This window comes from Cervus elaphus, chromosome 1 (assembly GCF_910594005.1).
Source record: "Cervus elaphus chromosome 1, mCerEla1.1, whole genome shotgun sequence".
Classification (NCBI taxonomy): domain Eukaryota; kingdom Metazoa; phylum Chordata; class Mammalia; order Artiodactyla; family Cervidae; genus Cervus; species Cervus elaphus.
Window position 1 is genome coordinate 36,436,206 of NC_057815.1, and position 17,246 is coordinate 36,453,451.

Sequence of the window (17,246 nt, forward strand, 5' to 3'; positions counted from 1 at the left end):
GATAGGGTTTTCATATCATAACGTCAAAGAAACATTATGTCCATAGCAGTGATTACAAAGGAAGTCTAAGATAGGATGGTTGATGGTGCTTGGTACAGTGGTTATCTGAAGGGGAAAAAAGCACACTTAAGAAACCAACACAATATTGTAAAGCAGTTATTCTCCAATTAAAAATAAACAATAAAAAAATTGCATGATGGGACTTCGCTGGTGGTTCCGTGGTTAGGAATCTGCCTGCCCATGCAGGAACATGGGTTTAATCCCTGGTCTAGGAAGATTCCACATGCCCTGAGGTAACGAAGCCTGTGCATACAGCTACTGAGGGCAGGCACCAGTGCTGGCAATGAGAAAAGCCACTGCAACGAGAAGCCCATGCACTGCAACTACAGAGGAACCCGCAGTTGCTACAGCTAGAGAAAGCCTGCACGCAGCAACGAAGACTCAGCACAGCCATAAATACATAAATAATCTTTAAAAACTTAAAGTGTATTGCTAAAACTGATGACGAGTTTCAGCCTCTGTGTTGCTCAGTTGGGTCAATTAGCACAAAAGCATTAAGTAGAGTCAAACTGTGATTTAAATAAGCAGAACACCAAGCAAGTTAATTTTAAATGGCCCATTGCCAATTATTTGTCTCCAGTTGTAAAAGTGCATAATGCATAATTTACCCATTTCTTACTTTTGGGACAAACATTTTTTTCTTTTACATAGAGCAACCCAAATGTGTCTATGTCCTACCTACTGCATAGGGTTTTTTGTGAAAATTAAATGAGAGGATGATAGCTCTTTGAATATTTTAAAGTGCTGGACAATTATAACCCTCTGCACCCTCACATTTACTCTCACTTATGTATTTTATATAATGGAAAAAAGAAAATGTCCATGGTATCCTCTTAATCCGATGTAAGCATTTATGTATTAGGTGGAATCATTTTTCTCATCCCAATGTGCTGCATGTAGTTCATGGGGTCACAAAGAGTTGGTCACAATTGAGTGACTGAACAAAAGTACAAAGTTTTCCTGGAAATATTTTAATAAGTACATAACTACCTGTTTGGCTATCATACAATATGAAGGCTGGGAGAGGAATTAGATCAGTATTTCTCAGACTTTTGGATTTAATGGACCATTAAGAATAATAACAACAGTAATGATAATAATGAAAAGATAAACATTGATTGGATAATATTTTACCAAGTCAGGGTATTAAAAATTTTTTAAAATTTTATATTTTTATTTCTTGAGAGGACACTTGAACACCAAAAAATTTAGGACATAGCATCAGAATGACAACGTTTCCCTTAATTTTTATCACAAATATGGAATGTTTCTATATGCATTGCTACCAGGCCTCAGATGGTGATCAGACTCTTTAATAGACTATCAATTGTGTCCAGTTGCACTAACTCTTTTTCAATTCCACCGACTGTAGCCCTCCAGTCTCCTCTGTCCATAGGATTTTCCAGGCAAGAGTACTCCAGTGGATTGCCATTCAGCTGCACATAATCATGTGGTCCAGTTTTATTGAATGACTTACATTTCACAATAATAGCAACTCAAGTTAAACTGAGTCCCTTTTGCCTAGGAGTTGAAACAATCGGCTTTTTCACAAACGATAAATATATACACACAATACTTACAATTCTTTATAACAGCTAACATTTAAAAAGCCAAGGGGGGGGCATTAATAATATGTATATGTCAAGTATAATTTGCTAAGGTGCAAGATTGTTGACCTGGAAGTTACCTGGATTGTTACAGGAAGTGTTACTGACCTTTGTTTTATGAGGTGATATGCTTTTTATTTTCTTTCACAACTGAACATGAAGTGTAGAATGTCTATCTTTTAAATTGCAGGTCCAAGTCACCACATTAAAGCTCCCAATGAGAGTAAATTTCAAATACGTCAGCCACAAGCGTTACAAAATAGTTTTTTGGAAGCTGCCAATTAAGTTGACTAAACTGAACATCAAGAATGGAATTTTCTAAAAAATTATAATCCCCAAAGTTTGCTTGCACCAAAGAAAAGGAGGTGAAGGAACGGATTTCTGGATGCAGAAATCTCGGCTTGCTGAGCCACGGAAACTCAGGTTTACACCGTTCTTGGAAACAGACCATCTGCAACAGGATGTTACTTTTACTTGGAAAGTGGTGGTGGTGTGCCACTGTTGTGTGTTCCCTGTCTGAGGTTTCAAGAGGCTGGTACACACTGCCTTCCTCTGACAGTTCTTCCTTGGTCTTTCTTTTTGAGGAACCATCCTCAGATCTCCCCCTTCTCTAGACAAGCACTGGGAAGCGAGAGTTTCGCTTCTCGGAGACTCGAAGCCGAGAGGCCTGCGGGGAGAAACCCCCTCTCGCTGGAGGCGGCGTGGGCGTGTCACGTGACCTGCGCGCTGCCTGCCGGGAAGGCCAACGCTGCAGCCTCCTCATTCCCGCGCTTCGGCCTAGGAGGAAGGTATGGCCGCCCCACTCATGTTGGAGTTGGGCAGCGGAGGATGAACGCCCAAAGGGTGTGACTGCGTGTGAGGCGAGGCAGTGAGAGGGGGATGCTTACCTCGCAGGGTCTCTAGTGGGGCTGAAACGCTAGTGGGGAGGAAAGGGGAGGTGGGGTGGGAGGTGAGAAGCAAGGTAGGTGTGGTGGCCTGAGGGCCCGGCGGGAAGAAAGAGAGGGTGAGGAGAAAATGATTGCTTGAGGCCGAGAGGTAGTACTTGGTAATGACGATGGCTCCAGCGCATCAGGTTGCACAGCCAGGGTTCGGGGCTGTGAACGGTATTTATTGAAGGCGGAGCCCCAGTCTCTTGACGAGGTTCAGCTGAGGCCTTAAAGTGAAAGTGGTGAAAGTGTTAGTCGCTCAGACTCTTTGCGACCTCATGGACTTTGACCCCCCAGACTCCTCTCTCCATGGGATTCTCCAGGCAAGAATGCTGGAGTCGGTTGCCATTTCCTCCTCCAGCTTATCTTCTTGACCCAGGGATGGAACACAGGTTTCCTGCATCGCAGGCAGATTCTTTATCTTCTGAGCCACCAGGGAAGCCCAAAACTGTGACGGAGGAAGTCATCTGTTTTTTACAGAAGCAGAATTACCTAATTAAAAGAGTTTTGATTTGATATACATGCATGTTCTTTGAATGAGGCGAGAAGAGGTGTAAAAGGAAAAGGGAAGAGAAAGAGGAAGGGAGACGAGAACAAATCTCATGTTGGCTTCCCTGAAACAGTCTCAGACTTCCCAAGGCAGAGCAAGCACTACTGTGCATGTGTTGTATTTTTTTTTTTTTTTTTTTTACAAATTAATGTTATAGCGCTTAAGTTTACATATTAGAAAGATACTGACAGCAATGTAGAAGCACAGTTTGGAGTTTGCCAAACAGACATCTTTATTGTTTGTTGCTGCTGTCTTTCTGTCATATATATGATTCTTAAATATGACTAAGCAAACAAGATTCATTACAATATTCCAGGTCCACATAGTTTCTCAAAGAGCAAGCAAATTGATAACTTGAGTGTTGACAGGAATTCTCATCTATTAAGATGAAGAGATTATATCATTCTAGGTTTCAACATTTTCCAAGTTTAATCTTTCAGGCTCACAGGATAGTTATCTTCAGAATTTTTGGGAAAGCAATTTAAAACTAAAATTTAATGCTATATGAAGGTAAGATAGGACGTAGAAAGAGAAGTATATTTTAGACTAGAAAAGATCTTGGTTCTTCTAGTCTGGCCTAGTTTTACATGTTTGCATTTGGTCAGCTATCTCTGCCTCTGTTTTTTCACATCTGTAAAAATGAGATTGAATTAGGTGAACTATAGGATTTTTTGGGCTTCCCTGGTGGCTCAGTGGTAAAGAATCTGCCTGCCAATGAAAGAGGTGCGAGTTTGATCTGTGGGTCAAAGATCAAACTGTGGGTCCAGAAGATCCCCTGGAGAAGGCAGTGGCAACCCACTCCAGTATTCTTCCCCGGAAATCCCATGGACAGAGGAGCCTGGCTGGCTACGGTCTCAGACACATCGTAAGTTGTAAGTCTCAGACACGAATTAGCGACTAAACATCCAATCAGCAAGATTTGTTTCAACATTAAGATTTTGTGAAGGCAGAAAAATCTTTAATGAATCCTGAAACAAAGTAGAAAGTGCCAAAAGAGACTAGTTTGATTGTAGAGGGAGTAGGGGAAATCACCGGACTGGTAGGCTGGCCGTAGGTGCTCTACCACACAATTTGAACTTTTTCTGGAGCAGTGAATGGTTAAGGAAAGGTTCTTTTGAGTGTAGGAATGCAGTAATCAGAGTTTTGAAAGATTGCCCAAACAGCAATTGGTAGGATGGAACAGTGGAAGGATAATTTGAGTAGTTTAGGTAAGTGTTGAATAATGAGAGCTTAAACTAACAGTGACAGGAGGAGTGGAAAGACAGGGAAGGATTCAAGAGAGCTGTATTGTGGAATTTGCACCTAAAATTGGCATTGCTCTAAACTTTGCAGTTCCTGCCTCCAGAATATGATGGCGAGTCACCTTGTAAAACCTGATACTAGAAATTGCAAGAGACCAAGAGAGTTAGAGGTAATCTTTATGCTTGTGGAGCTTTACTCTTTTATATACTTCTCAAATTTCTTCATTTAAGATAATTCTGTTGATAAGTGGAATTTAATGCCTTCATATTCCCAGAGCTGGTGTTGTCCCAGCAGGAACCATGTTGATTCCAGCAGCCTTTTCACTAAGTATAGGCTTCCAGGAAACTAGTGGGAGGTTTCTTTGTGGTAATTTGTGATCTAGAGACAGAAGTGGGTTCATGCCTTTTGATATGTAGCACTTTAAATAATCATTTCAATATATATTAATAAATAGGATACTTAGGTACTGTACCTACTGATATTTTTTGAAAAAGAGTACTATATCCTGCCACTTTTCACTGCTGCCCCTACCAATTGATCTGTTTACATTTGAGACATTATTTGTTCCCTTAAAGATTATGTTAGCTTGCAAAAATTTGCAAGCATATAGCTATTACCCAAATGAAAGTTTTGCTCGTTTGCTACGGCAGCATCTGCTGGCTCAAGATACAGGAAACTTTTTCATCAGGGAATTAATAGCATTTTCAAAGTCTAATGTAAACTTACAATAAAATGAACAAGTGATTATTGGGCCTAAATTTCCAGCATGCTTGCTTTTTTCTGAAAGAGGTTTTATTTGCCCTTTTTTTTTTTTTTTTTACAAAATGTTTATATCTTAAAGATCTTATTAACTGTTTGCCTATTTCCTTTACTTTCTTCTATTAGCCTCAAATGCCAGATAGTCCACAGCTGTCCTCTCTTGGAAAATCAGATTCTTCTTTGTCTGAAAGCTCTGGACTATTTTATAAAGATGAAGCCCTGGAGAAAGACTTGAATGGTGATGTGTAAAGTGCTTATATTTCTATATGTTGATTTTGTAATGTGGAAGCTATATTATAGTTCATAACTTAGTGATTTTTTTAAACAGATATGAGCAAGGAAATTAATCTAATGCTGTCAACATATGCAAAGATCTTAAGGCAAGTATTTATGGTATATTCTTTTGAGTCTTTATTTTAGATATAGAAGTTTCCTTCTGGAAACTCCATGATGGGAAGTTTAGCTCAGGGTCTAAAAAACCTATCTGGTAATTATTATTTTTAGATTTTTTTATTCTACCTGTTTCTTAGATTAGCTGGTTATTTTCAAAGACTAACTTTTCCACTAAATATCCTTTGTTTTGATACTCTCAGAGCTGAAATGAGGCTGGATATATTTTGTTTTCTGATTAGATGATAAAACACTTAAAATTTTATGAAAAAATTTTCAGAAAAATACCATTTGGTGAAGTTAACCATAATAATAGAGTGATACTGAAGACAAAGCAAATATTTATATTTATGAAATATTAAACATTATCAATATATATTTGAAGGCTGAATTTAAGAATTCTGTTGACCTGAAACTATCGTGTTTTATAAGGTGTTTTTTGGAGAACTACTGGGCAGTCACTGTATTTAAAAGTAATGGTTTGTGTGGCTGTTAAAATAATGTATGTAGTTTAATATTAGAATTATAATGTATAAGATACACATTCTGCTGTGTCAAGGGACTTTGAATAGTCAAAAATATTTGTGGAACTAATTTAACATATTGAGCAGTGTTGGTAAATTAATGAAGCCGACTATTGTACAAAGCCATTTAAATGAAATAGCTAACAAATATAACATAATAAAGCATATCACTTTGTTGGTGTGTTTAGGTATTATGACTATTTGGTTTAACATAAAACCTTTTTTTCCCTTAGTGAGAGAGCAGCAGTAGATGCATCTTATATTGACGAGATAGATGGACTCTTCAAAGAAGCCAATACTATTGAAAACTTTCTAATACAGAAAAGAGAGCTCCTGAGACAGAGGCTTACAGTGATTGCAAACACACTACACAGATAAAATTGTGTACTTAAAATAAGCTGAGAATTTAAGCTCATTATTGGGTTTTTTTCCATTTTTTTTTTCATTATCGTTTTAATGAAAGAATGACATTTGTGCTCAATGTGCTCTAGTTGTTAAAAAAAAAATTACACCTTAAATGTAGAAGGGGAAACCTTTAAAATTTCTTTTCTAGATTTAAAAGCATTAAGATGGACATTAATATGAAGTATGTAGCCTTTCTTTTGAAGTCTGATATTTGGCATATTTTGTAAAAGTGTAAACTTTAAATTTTTTCTTAAACATCCTAGCCTTTCTTAAATTTCTAAAACAAGACCCAGTGGATTAATTTGATAATATTTAACAGTATTCTACTTTTTCTTTTAGAATATTTTGTTTAAACAGTAGATAGAGATTTAAGGTGTCTTTCATGGTTAGCATTGAAAAGAAATTAAAACCCAAAAGTAATCTGTCCAGTTTCTCAATATGTAAACTGTGCTATTGCTATTTAATATTACCATTTGATTATTTTCACTAATATTATTATACAATGTTAATAAAAATTTGTTTTATTATCATGTTGTTTTTATTATCTATGTTGGAGAAGGAAATGGCAACCCACTCCAGTATTCTTGTCTGGAAAATCCGATGGACAGAGGAGCCTGGTGGGCTATAGCTCATGGAGTCACAAAGAGTTGGACACGACTGAGCGACTGAGCACAATAAAAATTTGGCTTCAAATTATTATCTTGTGGTAAAATAAAAACTAGAAATTTCTAACTAGAACTTTATATGAATTGACTTTTTTACACATTAACAGTATCAATGGTGCAGTTAATGAAGTATATTTAGAAGCCTTAGCAAGCTATGTGGTATGGGATAAAGATTAGTGGTCCAAAAGTAAAGAGATTGGTTAAACAAGTCAGCCTTAGTGCATCATTTCAGTCCTGTTATAATTCAGGAATTGAATTTGGACTAGGAAATCTCTAATATTTTTCTAGCAAAAAAATCCTCCGTTTGAGGAGAGTTTGGGGAGAATGGATACATGTATATCTGTGGCTCAGTTCCTTCACTGTTCACCTGAAACTCACATTATTAATCAGCTATACTCCAATACAAAACAAAAAGTGTTTTTTAAAAAAATCTTTACTTTGTTGGAAGGTACTACGACTTTAATGAAAACTTTGAATATGTTATATATAATTTATATAATAACTAAATTGATCAGATTTTAAAAAATCACAACATTCACTGTTCAATCATACAGATAATTCTATTATGTATGTATTTTGCCTATATATGTAATCACAAATTTGCATATATATTTAGACAGTACCACAGGGAATTGGTGTTCCTCAGGTGGACAGCATGTTTGCCCTGCTGCCTTCTAAATGTTAAAATCTCATTTCATCAATTACTACCTTAAGGCATATGTACCATGTAAGATAAATATTCATACAAGAAAGGATTGAAAGGATTGAAAACAGTAATGTAATATTTACTAAGTATATTGGTTACAGTAGAAAACTTACTTGGCTCATAGGCAGATATGTTAATGGCGCAGGATAGGTTGGAGGTCAGTAAAGATTAGAAATAGGATTTTAAAAACTAAATGCAACAGGAAGACTATATTTGAGTTGGTATGACAAATCAGCTGGATTTTGAGTTGTTCTGTTGCCTTACAGAGTTCTTTAATGTTTAACTGTGAAAATGACTGCTAGCTTGGGCAGAAGCTAGCAACATTAAGAAATGTTCTTGAGTTATTTTTTCTTAAATATTTATTATTAATGTAAAAGATAAGGCTAGCATTGTTTCAGAGTAGATTTTGATTTCATATTATATTTGTTATACCTTTTTTTTTTTTTTTTTTTTACTGTGCCATATGGGATCTTAGTTCCCTGACCAGGGATGAAACCATGCCTCCTGCATAGGAAGTACAGAGGCTTAACCACAGGACGGCCTGGGAAGTTCCAATACTTGTTATATCTTAATAGTTTCACCATTGCTCAGTATCTGGTTCTTCCCTATGCAGGTTAAATTTGATCATTTCACTGGGGATGTGTTTAAGACTGGGGAATGACTTTTAGTCATAATGTTATTTACAGGTCAGAACAGACACCTCCTAGGGAAGAAGTTCGTGAAAGTCTAAATCAGGCTTATTTTTTAATCAAACTTGATATCTTTGGTACCATCCACATGAGAATAATTATCTTAACAACTGAAAATATGCTATTGCAGGAGTATATTTGCCCTTTAATTTATACTTATCACTCATTTCAGTAAAATTTTGTAAGTTTATGTTATTTTTCAATAATTACAAATCAAAATATATATTGAATTTCTTTATATCATGATCTGCTAGACACTGTAGGGAGTACAGAACTCTTTGTTCTCCCTTCTGACAAGTTTAACCACTCCTTTCTTTTTTTTTTATTTTAAATTTATTTAATTGGAGGCTAATTACTTGACAATATTGTGGTGGTTTTTGCCATACATTGACATGAATCAGCCATGGGTGTACATGTGTTCCCCATCCTGGACCCCCCTCCCCATCCCATCCCATCCCATCCCATCCCATCCCTCGGGGTCATCCCAGTGCACCAGCCCCGAGCACCTTGTCTCATGTATCAAACCAAGGATGTTGTTTCATGCATCGAGGGAAGGAGTGGCTTGATGAAATTGATACCCTGGGTCAGCTGACTTAATCAGTGGACAGATCTGAAAGTATACAGAGGGAGACCACTACTGGTGGTCCAATTTCAGTATTTCAAGCAGCAACTTATCATAAATAGGGATACTTGTCCTGAAAATGAGACTAAGAGAGATTGTACATGTTTTGAAACCCCACCCCTCAACTGGGCTGGCGATCTGTTTCATATATGATAATATACATGTTTCAATGCTATTCTCTCAAGTCATCCCACCCTTGCCTTTTCCTACAGAGTCCAAAAGACTGTTCCTTACATCTGTGTCTCTTTTGCTGTCTCACATATAGGGTCATTGTTACCATCTTTCTAAATTCCATATATATTCATTAATATACTGTATTGGTATTTTCCTTCTGATTTACTTCACTCTGTATAATAGGCTCCAGTTTCATCCACCTTATTAGAACTGATTCAAATGCATTCTTTTTAATGGCGGTAATCACTCCTTTCTTGAAATACACTTACATGTCTTTGCTAGGAGGACATGTTATATCAATGTTAAAAGTATTTCCTGGAACACCAGGAATTCCCTGGTGTTCCAGTGGATAAGAACCCACCTGCCAATGTAGGAGACATGGGTTCAGTCCCTGGTCCAGGAAGATTCCACATGTCACGGACCAACTAAGCCCATGTGCCACCACTACTGAGCCTACATACAGGCTCTAACTATTGAATCCCATGTGCCTAGAACTTATGTTCCACAACAAGGGAAGTCACCGCAGTGAGAAGCCCGTGCACTGCAGCTAGAGAAAGCCCGTGTGCAACAATGAAGACCCAGTGCAGTCAAATAAATTCTGTGGCACTGCTATTAACTCCTTTTAGTGGGAGTTATTAGAAGGCTTTGGTAAGGGGCTCACAGAGGTAGATTTTTTGAAATGGGTTTTTGAAAAGGAAAGAAGGAGGGTATTTCAGGCAGGGTGAAGTTTGTTTAAAGGCACCGAAGAATAAAAACACTTGGCAAATCATTTTACCGGACCGAGAATTCACAAAAGGGAATAGTGTATCATCTACACTGCTAGAGAGCAGGATAGAATCTGTTCTCAATTTGTAGCACAGTATTAGGTAGATTGGAGCTCAGAAATATTTGTTATATTAATAAAATGATGTATGGTTATTCGTTTTTAAGGGTATACCTTCACAGGGCTTTGTTCATATTAGATTTTTGAGAATGTTTTGTAAATTAAATGACTAGGAAACGAAAGAAGAAATGCTAGAAGGGCAGAGAGACAAAGGATGAAAGGTAGATTGTGGTCAGATTGTAGAGTCTTGTTGACAGATTAAATTTGGACTTTATTCTGTAAAGGAAATCTGAATCATTCAGAGGGAAGGAGTGGCACGATGAAATTGATACCCTGGGTCAGCTGACTTAATCAGTGGACAGATTTGAAAGAGGAAAGTTTAGAGAGGGAGACCACTATTGGTGGTCCAATTTCAGTATTTCAAGCAGCAACTTATCATAAACAGGTTGTAGGGATACTTGTCCTGAGAGTGAAACTGAGAGAGATTGTACATGTTTTGAAGCCCCACCCCTCAATCCCCAACCCCACCCTCTCCTATTCTGTCAGTGAGCCAGGGACAGCCCAGGAAGTGAGTTTTTGACTGCCAGTCAGCGTGAGGATTTGGGAAACACAGGATCTGCTGCTGCAGAACTCAACACAAAAATGTTTTCTCAAATCTTTCTACGTTCTGTCAGCAGCTTTTCTACCATTGCACTTGATTTCCTTTCTAGGATAGTACGCCGGATGCCAGGTAGGGAATTTGCCCCTTCCTTCTCCTCTCTCTGCTTTTCCTGAACTTAGGACTCTGTGCCTCTTTCTTGAAGAATACCAGGGGCTTCTGAAGTTTCTCAGTCTGTGTGGAACAGATTCAGGCAGTAACACTGCAGAGGTGGGAGTTAAAGGAGATTGAGCCAGGATTTGTCTACTTGTTGTCAGGCAAACAGCCTTTCTGATTGTAGATTTTATGCAACATACAGGGGCGAGATTCAGGGTTTAGAAATTCTCTTGGATCTGCAATAGGAAGAGTATTCACTATTTAGAACTTTCTCGACTAAAAATCACTGCTACATGTTCTAATGTAAATGTTTGGTTCTTCTATTTGCATTCTGGTGGACTGCTTTAAAAATTCTATGTATTGTTTTGTAGCTTTCTACTGAAGCTACAACCTGTTACCTGATTTTATTTCTTGAAAATGGCTGATACAGAGCTACTAGAAATCATACTGATATGCACTAAAAACTTTAAAGTTGTTTAATTCAATAATGTAGTGCTTGCTGTATGCAGGGCAGTGTATTAGGTACTGGATTGGGAACAAAAACAAGACTGTGTACTCAGTACAGGGTGTAGAAGTTATAAGGTATATTCATCTTTGTCACATTAGATAGAATAAGGTAAATGCCACACGAGAGCTAAAACAGATGCTGTGTGGTTTCAGACTAAGGAAAATCAGTTCTTACTATAAAATGGGAATATTGTGTTTATGAAGCAGGTGATATGGGCACTACATATTGAAGGATGAGTAGGCACTCCAACTTGAAGGATGCATCACCTCAAGGAAATGAGAAATATTCTAGGTGAGGAAGAGTGTACAATTATAATAAGAAGACCTGAAGAGCGGACCAGTTTGGCTGGAGGGGAAGGTGTTAGTGAGAGGCAGATCTGGACAGGTGGGCTGCTGTAAGCCTGTGCATTGCATCAATGCCTGGCCAAGTAGTTTAGACCCTATTTGGTAGACAGTGAGGAATCATTAGGAAAGGTTTTATGGAGGAATTTATGATATAATCAGATCTGTGCTTAGAGGATTAGTAGCAGTGCTTCCTGCTTTCACATTATAGTACACATAGAAAATGATATTTTTACCTCACACAGGAGTAAACTGGATGGGATCTGGAGCCCCATGAGCTGCTGACAGCTGAAGGTGATTGACTTGGGGCCTGTAGCCATATTAAGGGCTAAGCAGGGCACAAGAGCCCCATAAGCTCTGGCATAGATGTGTATCATGTGTAACAATGTCCCATTGTTCAGGCCCAGTTTGTGTATGGAGGATGATTGGGGGAGGAGAAGGAGGAGGGGGAGGAGGTGCCATTCTATGCAAGCCAGCCAAGAAGTCCTTTGTCATGGTAATGTTTCAACTTAGTGTTAGTAACCTTTTACATAATGTTTTTTGTTCTTTCCCTCTTTCCCCGAAGTTTCAGTAGTAAACATGGTTCACAGACAGAAAGGGCAGCAGTGTCGGAAGGTCTTCTTTTGGAGGCAGGATGAAAGCCCAAGTTTGTTGGCTGATGTTTATGCATAATTCTGCTGGGCCCACACACAAAGGAAGGACTTCATAACCTAAAGAAATGTTAATTAGTTTTTCTTTCTCCCAAGGGTGTGAGGGTTCCAGGGAGGGGGCATATGGGTGGAGTCACTGGTTGATACCTTCTATCTTTTCTCTGTCTATTTTATGACCTGCAAAAAAAGGGGGGTTGGGTAAGTAAGCCCAGTTGAGTCTGATTAATCAGAGCTCGAATGAGGGGAGGCATAGGCTAGCAAGCTGAAAATTGCCAGGAAAATGTATTCAGGACTCCGAGGCATTCCCTGTTGAGAGATCAAATCTTCAGCTTTATTAGTAAGGGTTTTTATTTGTCCCCAAGTGGGGAGATCATAGGTTTGATGCATAGGGTTGAGGCGCTTTCTGGAGATCTTTAGAGCCACATGGCCCCTATTGGAATTTCTTCCTCTTGGGGTTCTTGTTGTTTTGTCTCCATTTTGAATGCTGGGGGCCCCCTTGGGTCGAATTTTCCAAGGAAAAAGTTTGTTGGATCCATCTGGGGAAATGCAAGCATATCCCTTTCCCCGTAAGATTAATTTCCCAGATTTCTATTATTGAACCCATCTTGGTACCAAATGGGCAGAGGAAAAGAAGTGTCCTTCAATTCCTTGAAATGTCTTTCTGCTCTTGTAAACAAATAAAGCTGTATTAACAATAGTTATAGGTTTAGAAAATATCTTATGTTGGAATCTAATAAAGTCTGCTTTAGATAAGGAAGACAGTAGTGTTCCTGTGTATTCCCCCTTCTTTAATTTTTTTATTTGTAACTTTAGTGTGTGATGTGTTCATTCGACTATGTCTTGTGTCTGTGGATTATAAGGAATACCTGTAATAAGTTTAATAGAAAAAGATTATAAAAATTGTTTAAAGTGTCTAGAAATATAGGCAGGGCCATTGTCTGTTTTATTTATTTATTTTTTTTTAACTTTACAAAGATGTTTATTTGTTTCATGGAACTTAAGCTGCTCATTTTGTCAGATTAAAAAATTAGAGGTGAACAATGGCTTACATTTCTAAAATAGATAATCAGTTCTATTCCCCTAGTTCCATAAAAACAAGGTAAATACAAGTGATCTGTACATCTTGCTGGTGAATTCACATAATGCTCTAGTTCCCTGATCCTTTGACTTTCTCTCCTCTAGTTACTCTGTTCTGTTTTGACCACTGGCCACAGGAGTGGAGTGGCGTTGGGGCTTAGATGTGAACGCTATGGCTATTTGGTATGATAATTTATTGCTTGCCCTTTCAGTCCACTCTCATTTCTCCAAACACAGAATCAAAGTTTGAGATTTAAGCCCTTAAACTTGGAGGAATCCCTGCGGGCTTTTTTGCATAGGCATTACTCAGGATCTGAATGGGTAGGGAGGCTGATGAGGAAGGTGGTTAGGAGCCCAAAGCTAACTGTTCCCATAGAGACAGCAACACAGAAGTGCTGGTCCTGCCCTCACAAGGAATTACCTAGCACTGGCGTCTTCATTTTGTTCTACTGTGTCCATGGTCTTTGGAATTAGACCCCAGAAAGACAGTTCCAACTTTAAATGGCTAAAACTTCTTGGCAATGGGCTAATTGCTTTAAAAGGGGAGAAAACATCCCATATACTTTAAAGATCTTGCAACTGGAGACTCTGTCTCATGAAGATACTTTTAAAAGTTAACTGAAATAACTGATTGATGTGGATTACTAAGGTCTAACTGGGAAAATGTCAATAGTCAGAGCTCAGTAAAACCAGGACGATCAGTTTACAGTTGCTTTAGTTTTCTGATTGTCACAAGTGTAGTTAATCAAACCAAAAAACTAAAATAAAATCTGGGAGCCAGAAAGATAAACACAACCCCTCATCCATGGCAGAGGGACAGACTGGTTACACTGGGGTTCCTGGGTTTGGAGCAGGTGCCCTGCAGGAACCTGGCCCGGGGGGGCAGCTGTCAGGGACGCTGAAGCCTACCAGAAGACATTCCCTCTCTGTTGCCTGCTTCTGACTATTCCGCAGAGAAAGTCTCAGTTTGAGTGTGTGTGCTTCGATTTCTATTCTTTTTTTTTTTCGATTTCTATTCTTAAATGTCCCTAACAGAGACTGTGGGGTCTCAGGTCACACCCCCTTTATCTGGTAAACTGGCTCCATCCCTCCCCCACTTGTAATATTACTGTATTATATATTTTGTAGTTGCCTTATTTACAGCAACTGCTAGTAACTTTCCTTTTTAGTGATACAAAATCTTTTTTTATACACATAATTTTAACTCAATTAAAAAACAGAAGTAGCAACTCAGTGTAAACATTGTGACAGTGATTCAGGAATGTCTGAAGTCTGAGACAGGGTGAGTTAGGCCAAGACTGTCTCAGCTTTCCGTATATATGCAGCGGAGCCAACTGATGCCATTACAATTGGGCAAAGTTTCCGTTTTTTACCTAAAGAGACAAATGATTCTGACCTACTTTAATTATGAAATTTGCGAAAAACCAGCGGAGGCAGGCTCTACTTGTCCAGATTTGAAGATGTTTGGGAATCAATGAAACATACCAGAAATACTTGTTTGTTCCTTTTCCCCAAACAAGTGTAATGAATGTCAAAGTGTTGATGCTAACTTAGATCCTGATGACACGTTTGGAAGTCCTCAATTCTGCTCCATTAATTGTAGCACTGGACTCCGTTTTGCATAGTATTGCATATTAAACTGCCGGCAGCCTGACAAGTACGGGAGGAAGGGGAATTTTAAAAATCAGCGTAATGAATCACTACCCTTTAAGAATTTGAGCAAAGAGGAACCCCTGAGGCTCTTGCAGGCAGACCCTCACCAATGGTCTTCTGGAAGGAACATTTCCTGGCTGACAGTTTTGTCTGAGATGACAACTCATTGATGGTGTTCTGCTGACATTTTTTGAGTATGCAGACAAGCCCTGTGATGAATAGCATTACCCAAACTTTAAAGCAGAAAAACTACAATGATTTGAAACCCTGAACTTTTGCTGGCAAAAGTAAATCCTATTCATGAGAATGCAACAATTAGCCCCTGCTACCCACCCACCACAAAACCTACATTCTAAAACCAATCTAGCATGTGTCATTTAAAAGAAATAGGTTTTCAGGCCCACAGTTGAAGAGTTCATCAAGGCTTTGCCGCTGGAGGTTTAAAAATTCCCACTTTCCAAAAGTATCTGACAATCAAGGGCACGGAAACTAAGGTAATACTGATCCTCACGGGTGCGAACAGCTTGTGGATGGCATAGGCCGCCACAAAGGTGCTTGTACCGGCTGCCATTTTCGACTGGACCAGTGACTCTTTAAAGCCGAGTTTAAGCAGGACGGTTGACATGTCCACTCCACTTGAAATAACCATGTAAAACATTCCCAAGGAGATTAATGAGATTCCAATGTGCAGTGACACTCCCACGGCACTATATTCTTGAAAAATCTTTTTCGGCTGCTGCGACTTGCTTAGCTTTTTCTCCTCTGTGCCCTTGATATAGCTGCCTGTGGTGGCAGTGATTTTGCTGGGGTCCTGGTGGCCCTGGTAGTTCCCGCGGGCGGCGGGCGGCGCGCAGCAGCTGGGTGTCCGGCCCTGGCCCGAGCCACGGCAGGAACACCGGCGGGGGGACACAGGGGGCAGCGGCGCCCAGGAGCCAGGTGGCGCGGCACCGAACCCGGGCGCCCACCCGGCCCGCGGGGCTCAGCAGCGCCAGCAGCCCGGCCATGGTGCGCAGAGCCCGGCGCTGCCCTAGCAGCAGACCGCCCCATTGTCTGTTTTAATAGAACTAGGAGTTTATGGTGGAGGTCTTTATATTTTTTTAATACAACAACTGAATATATAGAGTGAGAGACTATATTAATGGGGTAAGGATGTAGGCAAATAACTTGAATAAGAGCATATAATTCATTTTGTTGAGCAGAATGAAATTTAGTATAAAAGACTTTATATTTTTTGAGAGACCAGAATGAAGCTTTGGCGTTTTTAGTCCCATCTATATAAAAGAAATGTGAGAATAAATTCAGTGTTTTTGAAGAAATTCCACAGCTTACCAGAAGGATGATGAAGTGAAATTTCTCCAAAATATTTTAGAAAAGCTAATTGGAAATCGGTAGAAGTTTGTAATGTGTTCTCAAATTGAGATTTATTTGTAATAAAGTATATTAAAGTATAAAGGAGATAGAGAAAGCTTCTGACATAGGCATCAGAAGGGGGCAGAAAGAGTGCCTCCCTGCTAGTCTTTAGCCAGGTGTCATATAACTACTAGCAGTCTGCTAATTAGAGAAAGGAAATGTCTCAAAACTGAAGAGAATAACACCAGGCCCCTCACCCACAACATGCATTTTGAGATAACCTTGGCACCAGGTGAGTAGTCCTAGACCACAAAATGATTGACATGAATCTTGAAGAAAGGCAGGTTTCCAAGCAAATACAGTTTCATCAACATTGCTTAAGAGAACATTTGCAAGAGTAAAACATACCAGTTTGTCAAATTGTTTCTGAGTCTTAGGCAGAACCGACTTAAAGAAAGAATCTAGGGTAAATACATAGTTCATTAATATAGTTTAAGACAAACATTTCCATAAGAAAAATGCATTGGTTAACTCAGGGTTTGAGAATAGTTAACTTCAAGTGAAACCAGGTGTCATTATGGCAACACAGTATTTTAAGAGAAACCTCCTTTTAAATTTGTATAGAAAAGAAAAAAAAAAAAATCACTAGTTTGCTTCCTCCTGCCACTTGAGAGAGAGAAAAATGTCTGACACTTGCAGCCTATTTTCTCCATTTGGAGACCCCTGGCGGTTAAATCAAACTAGATCAGCCAAGTAAAAGACCGAAGGTTT

At 38.9% G+C, this 17,246-nt stretch overlaps 2 protein-coding genes and 1 pseudogene across 3 annotated transcripts in view; 2 read left to right on the plus strand and 1 right to left on the minus strand.

Annotated features, from left to right (window-relative positions):
- The first annotated feature begins 2,117 nt into the window (after positions 1 to 2,117).
- TEX12 (testis expressed 12) lies at positions 2,118 to 7,067 on the plus strand. The gene is made up of 5 exons (XM_043925390.1): positions 2,118 to 2,455; positions 4,476 to 4,554; positions 5,271 to 5,382; positions 5,473 to 5,524; positions 6,292 to 7,067. The coding sequence occupies exons 2-5, from the start codon at positions 4,492 to 4,494 to the stop codon at positions 6,434 to 6,436; spliced, it is 372 nt and encodes a 123-aa protein (XP_043781325.1). The 5' UTR covers positions 2,118 to 2,455; positions 4,476 to 4,491; the 3' UTR covers positions 6,437 to 7,067.
- A 3,649-nt stretch (positions 7,068 to 10,716) lies between these two features.
- The window catches only part of BCO2 (beta-carotene oxygenase 2), a 71,833-nt gene continuing 65,303 nt past the window's right edge, over positions 10,717 to 17,246 (plus strand). For both annotated transcript variants that reach the window (XM_043899229.1, XM_043899238.1), the window contains exon 1: positions 10,717 to 10,872. In XM_043899229.1, the coding sequence (XP_043755164.1) occupies positions 10,785 to 10,872 (88 nt within the window). In that variant the 5' untranslated portion in view covers positions 10,717 to 10,784. The remainder of the gene's footprint in view (positions 10,873 to 17,246) is intronic.
- On the minus strand, positions 14,480 to 16,146 carry LOC122692061 (annotated as a pseudogene).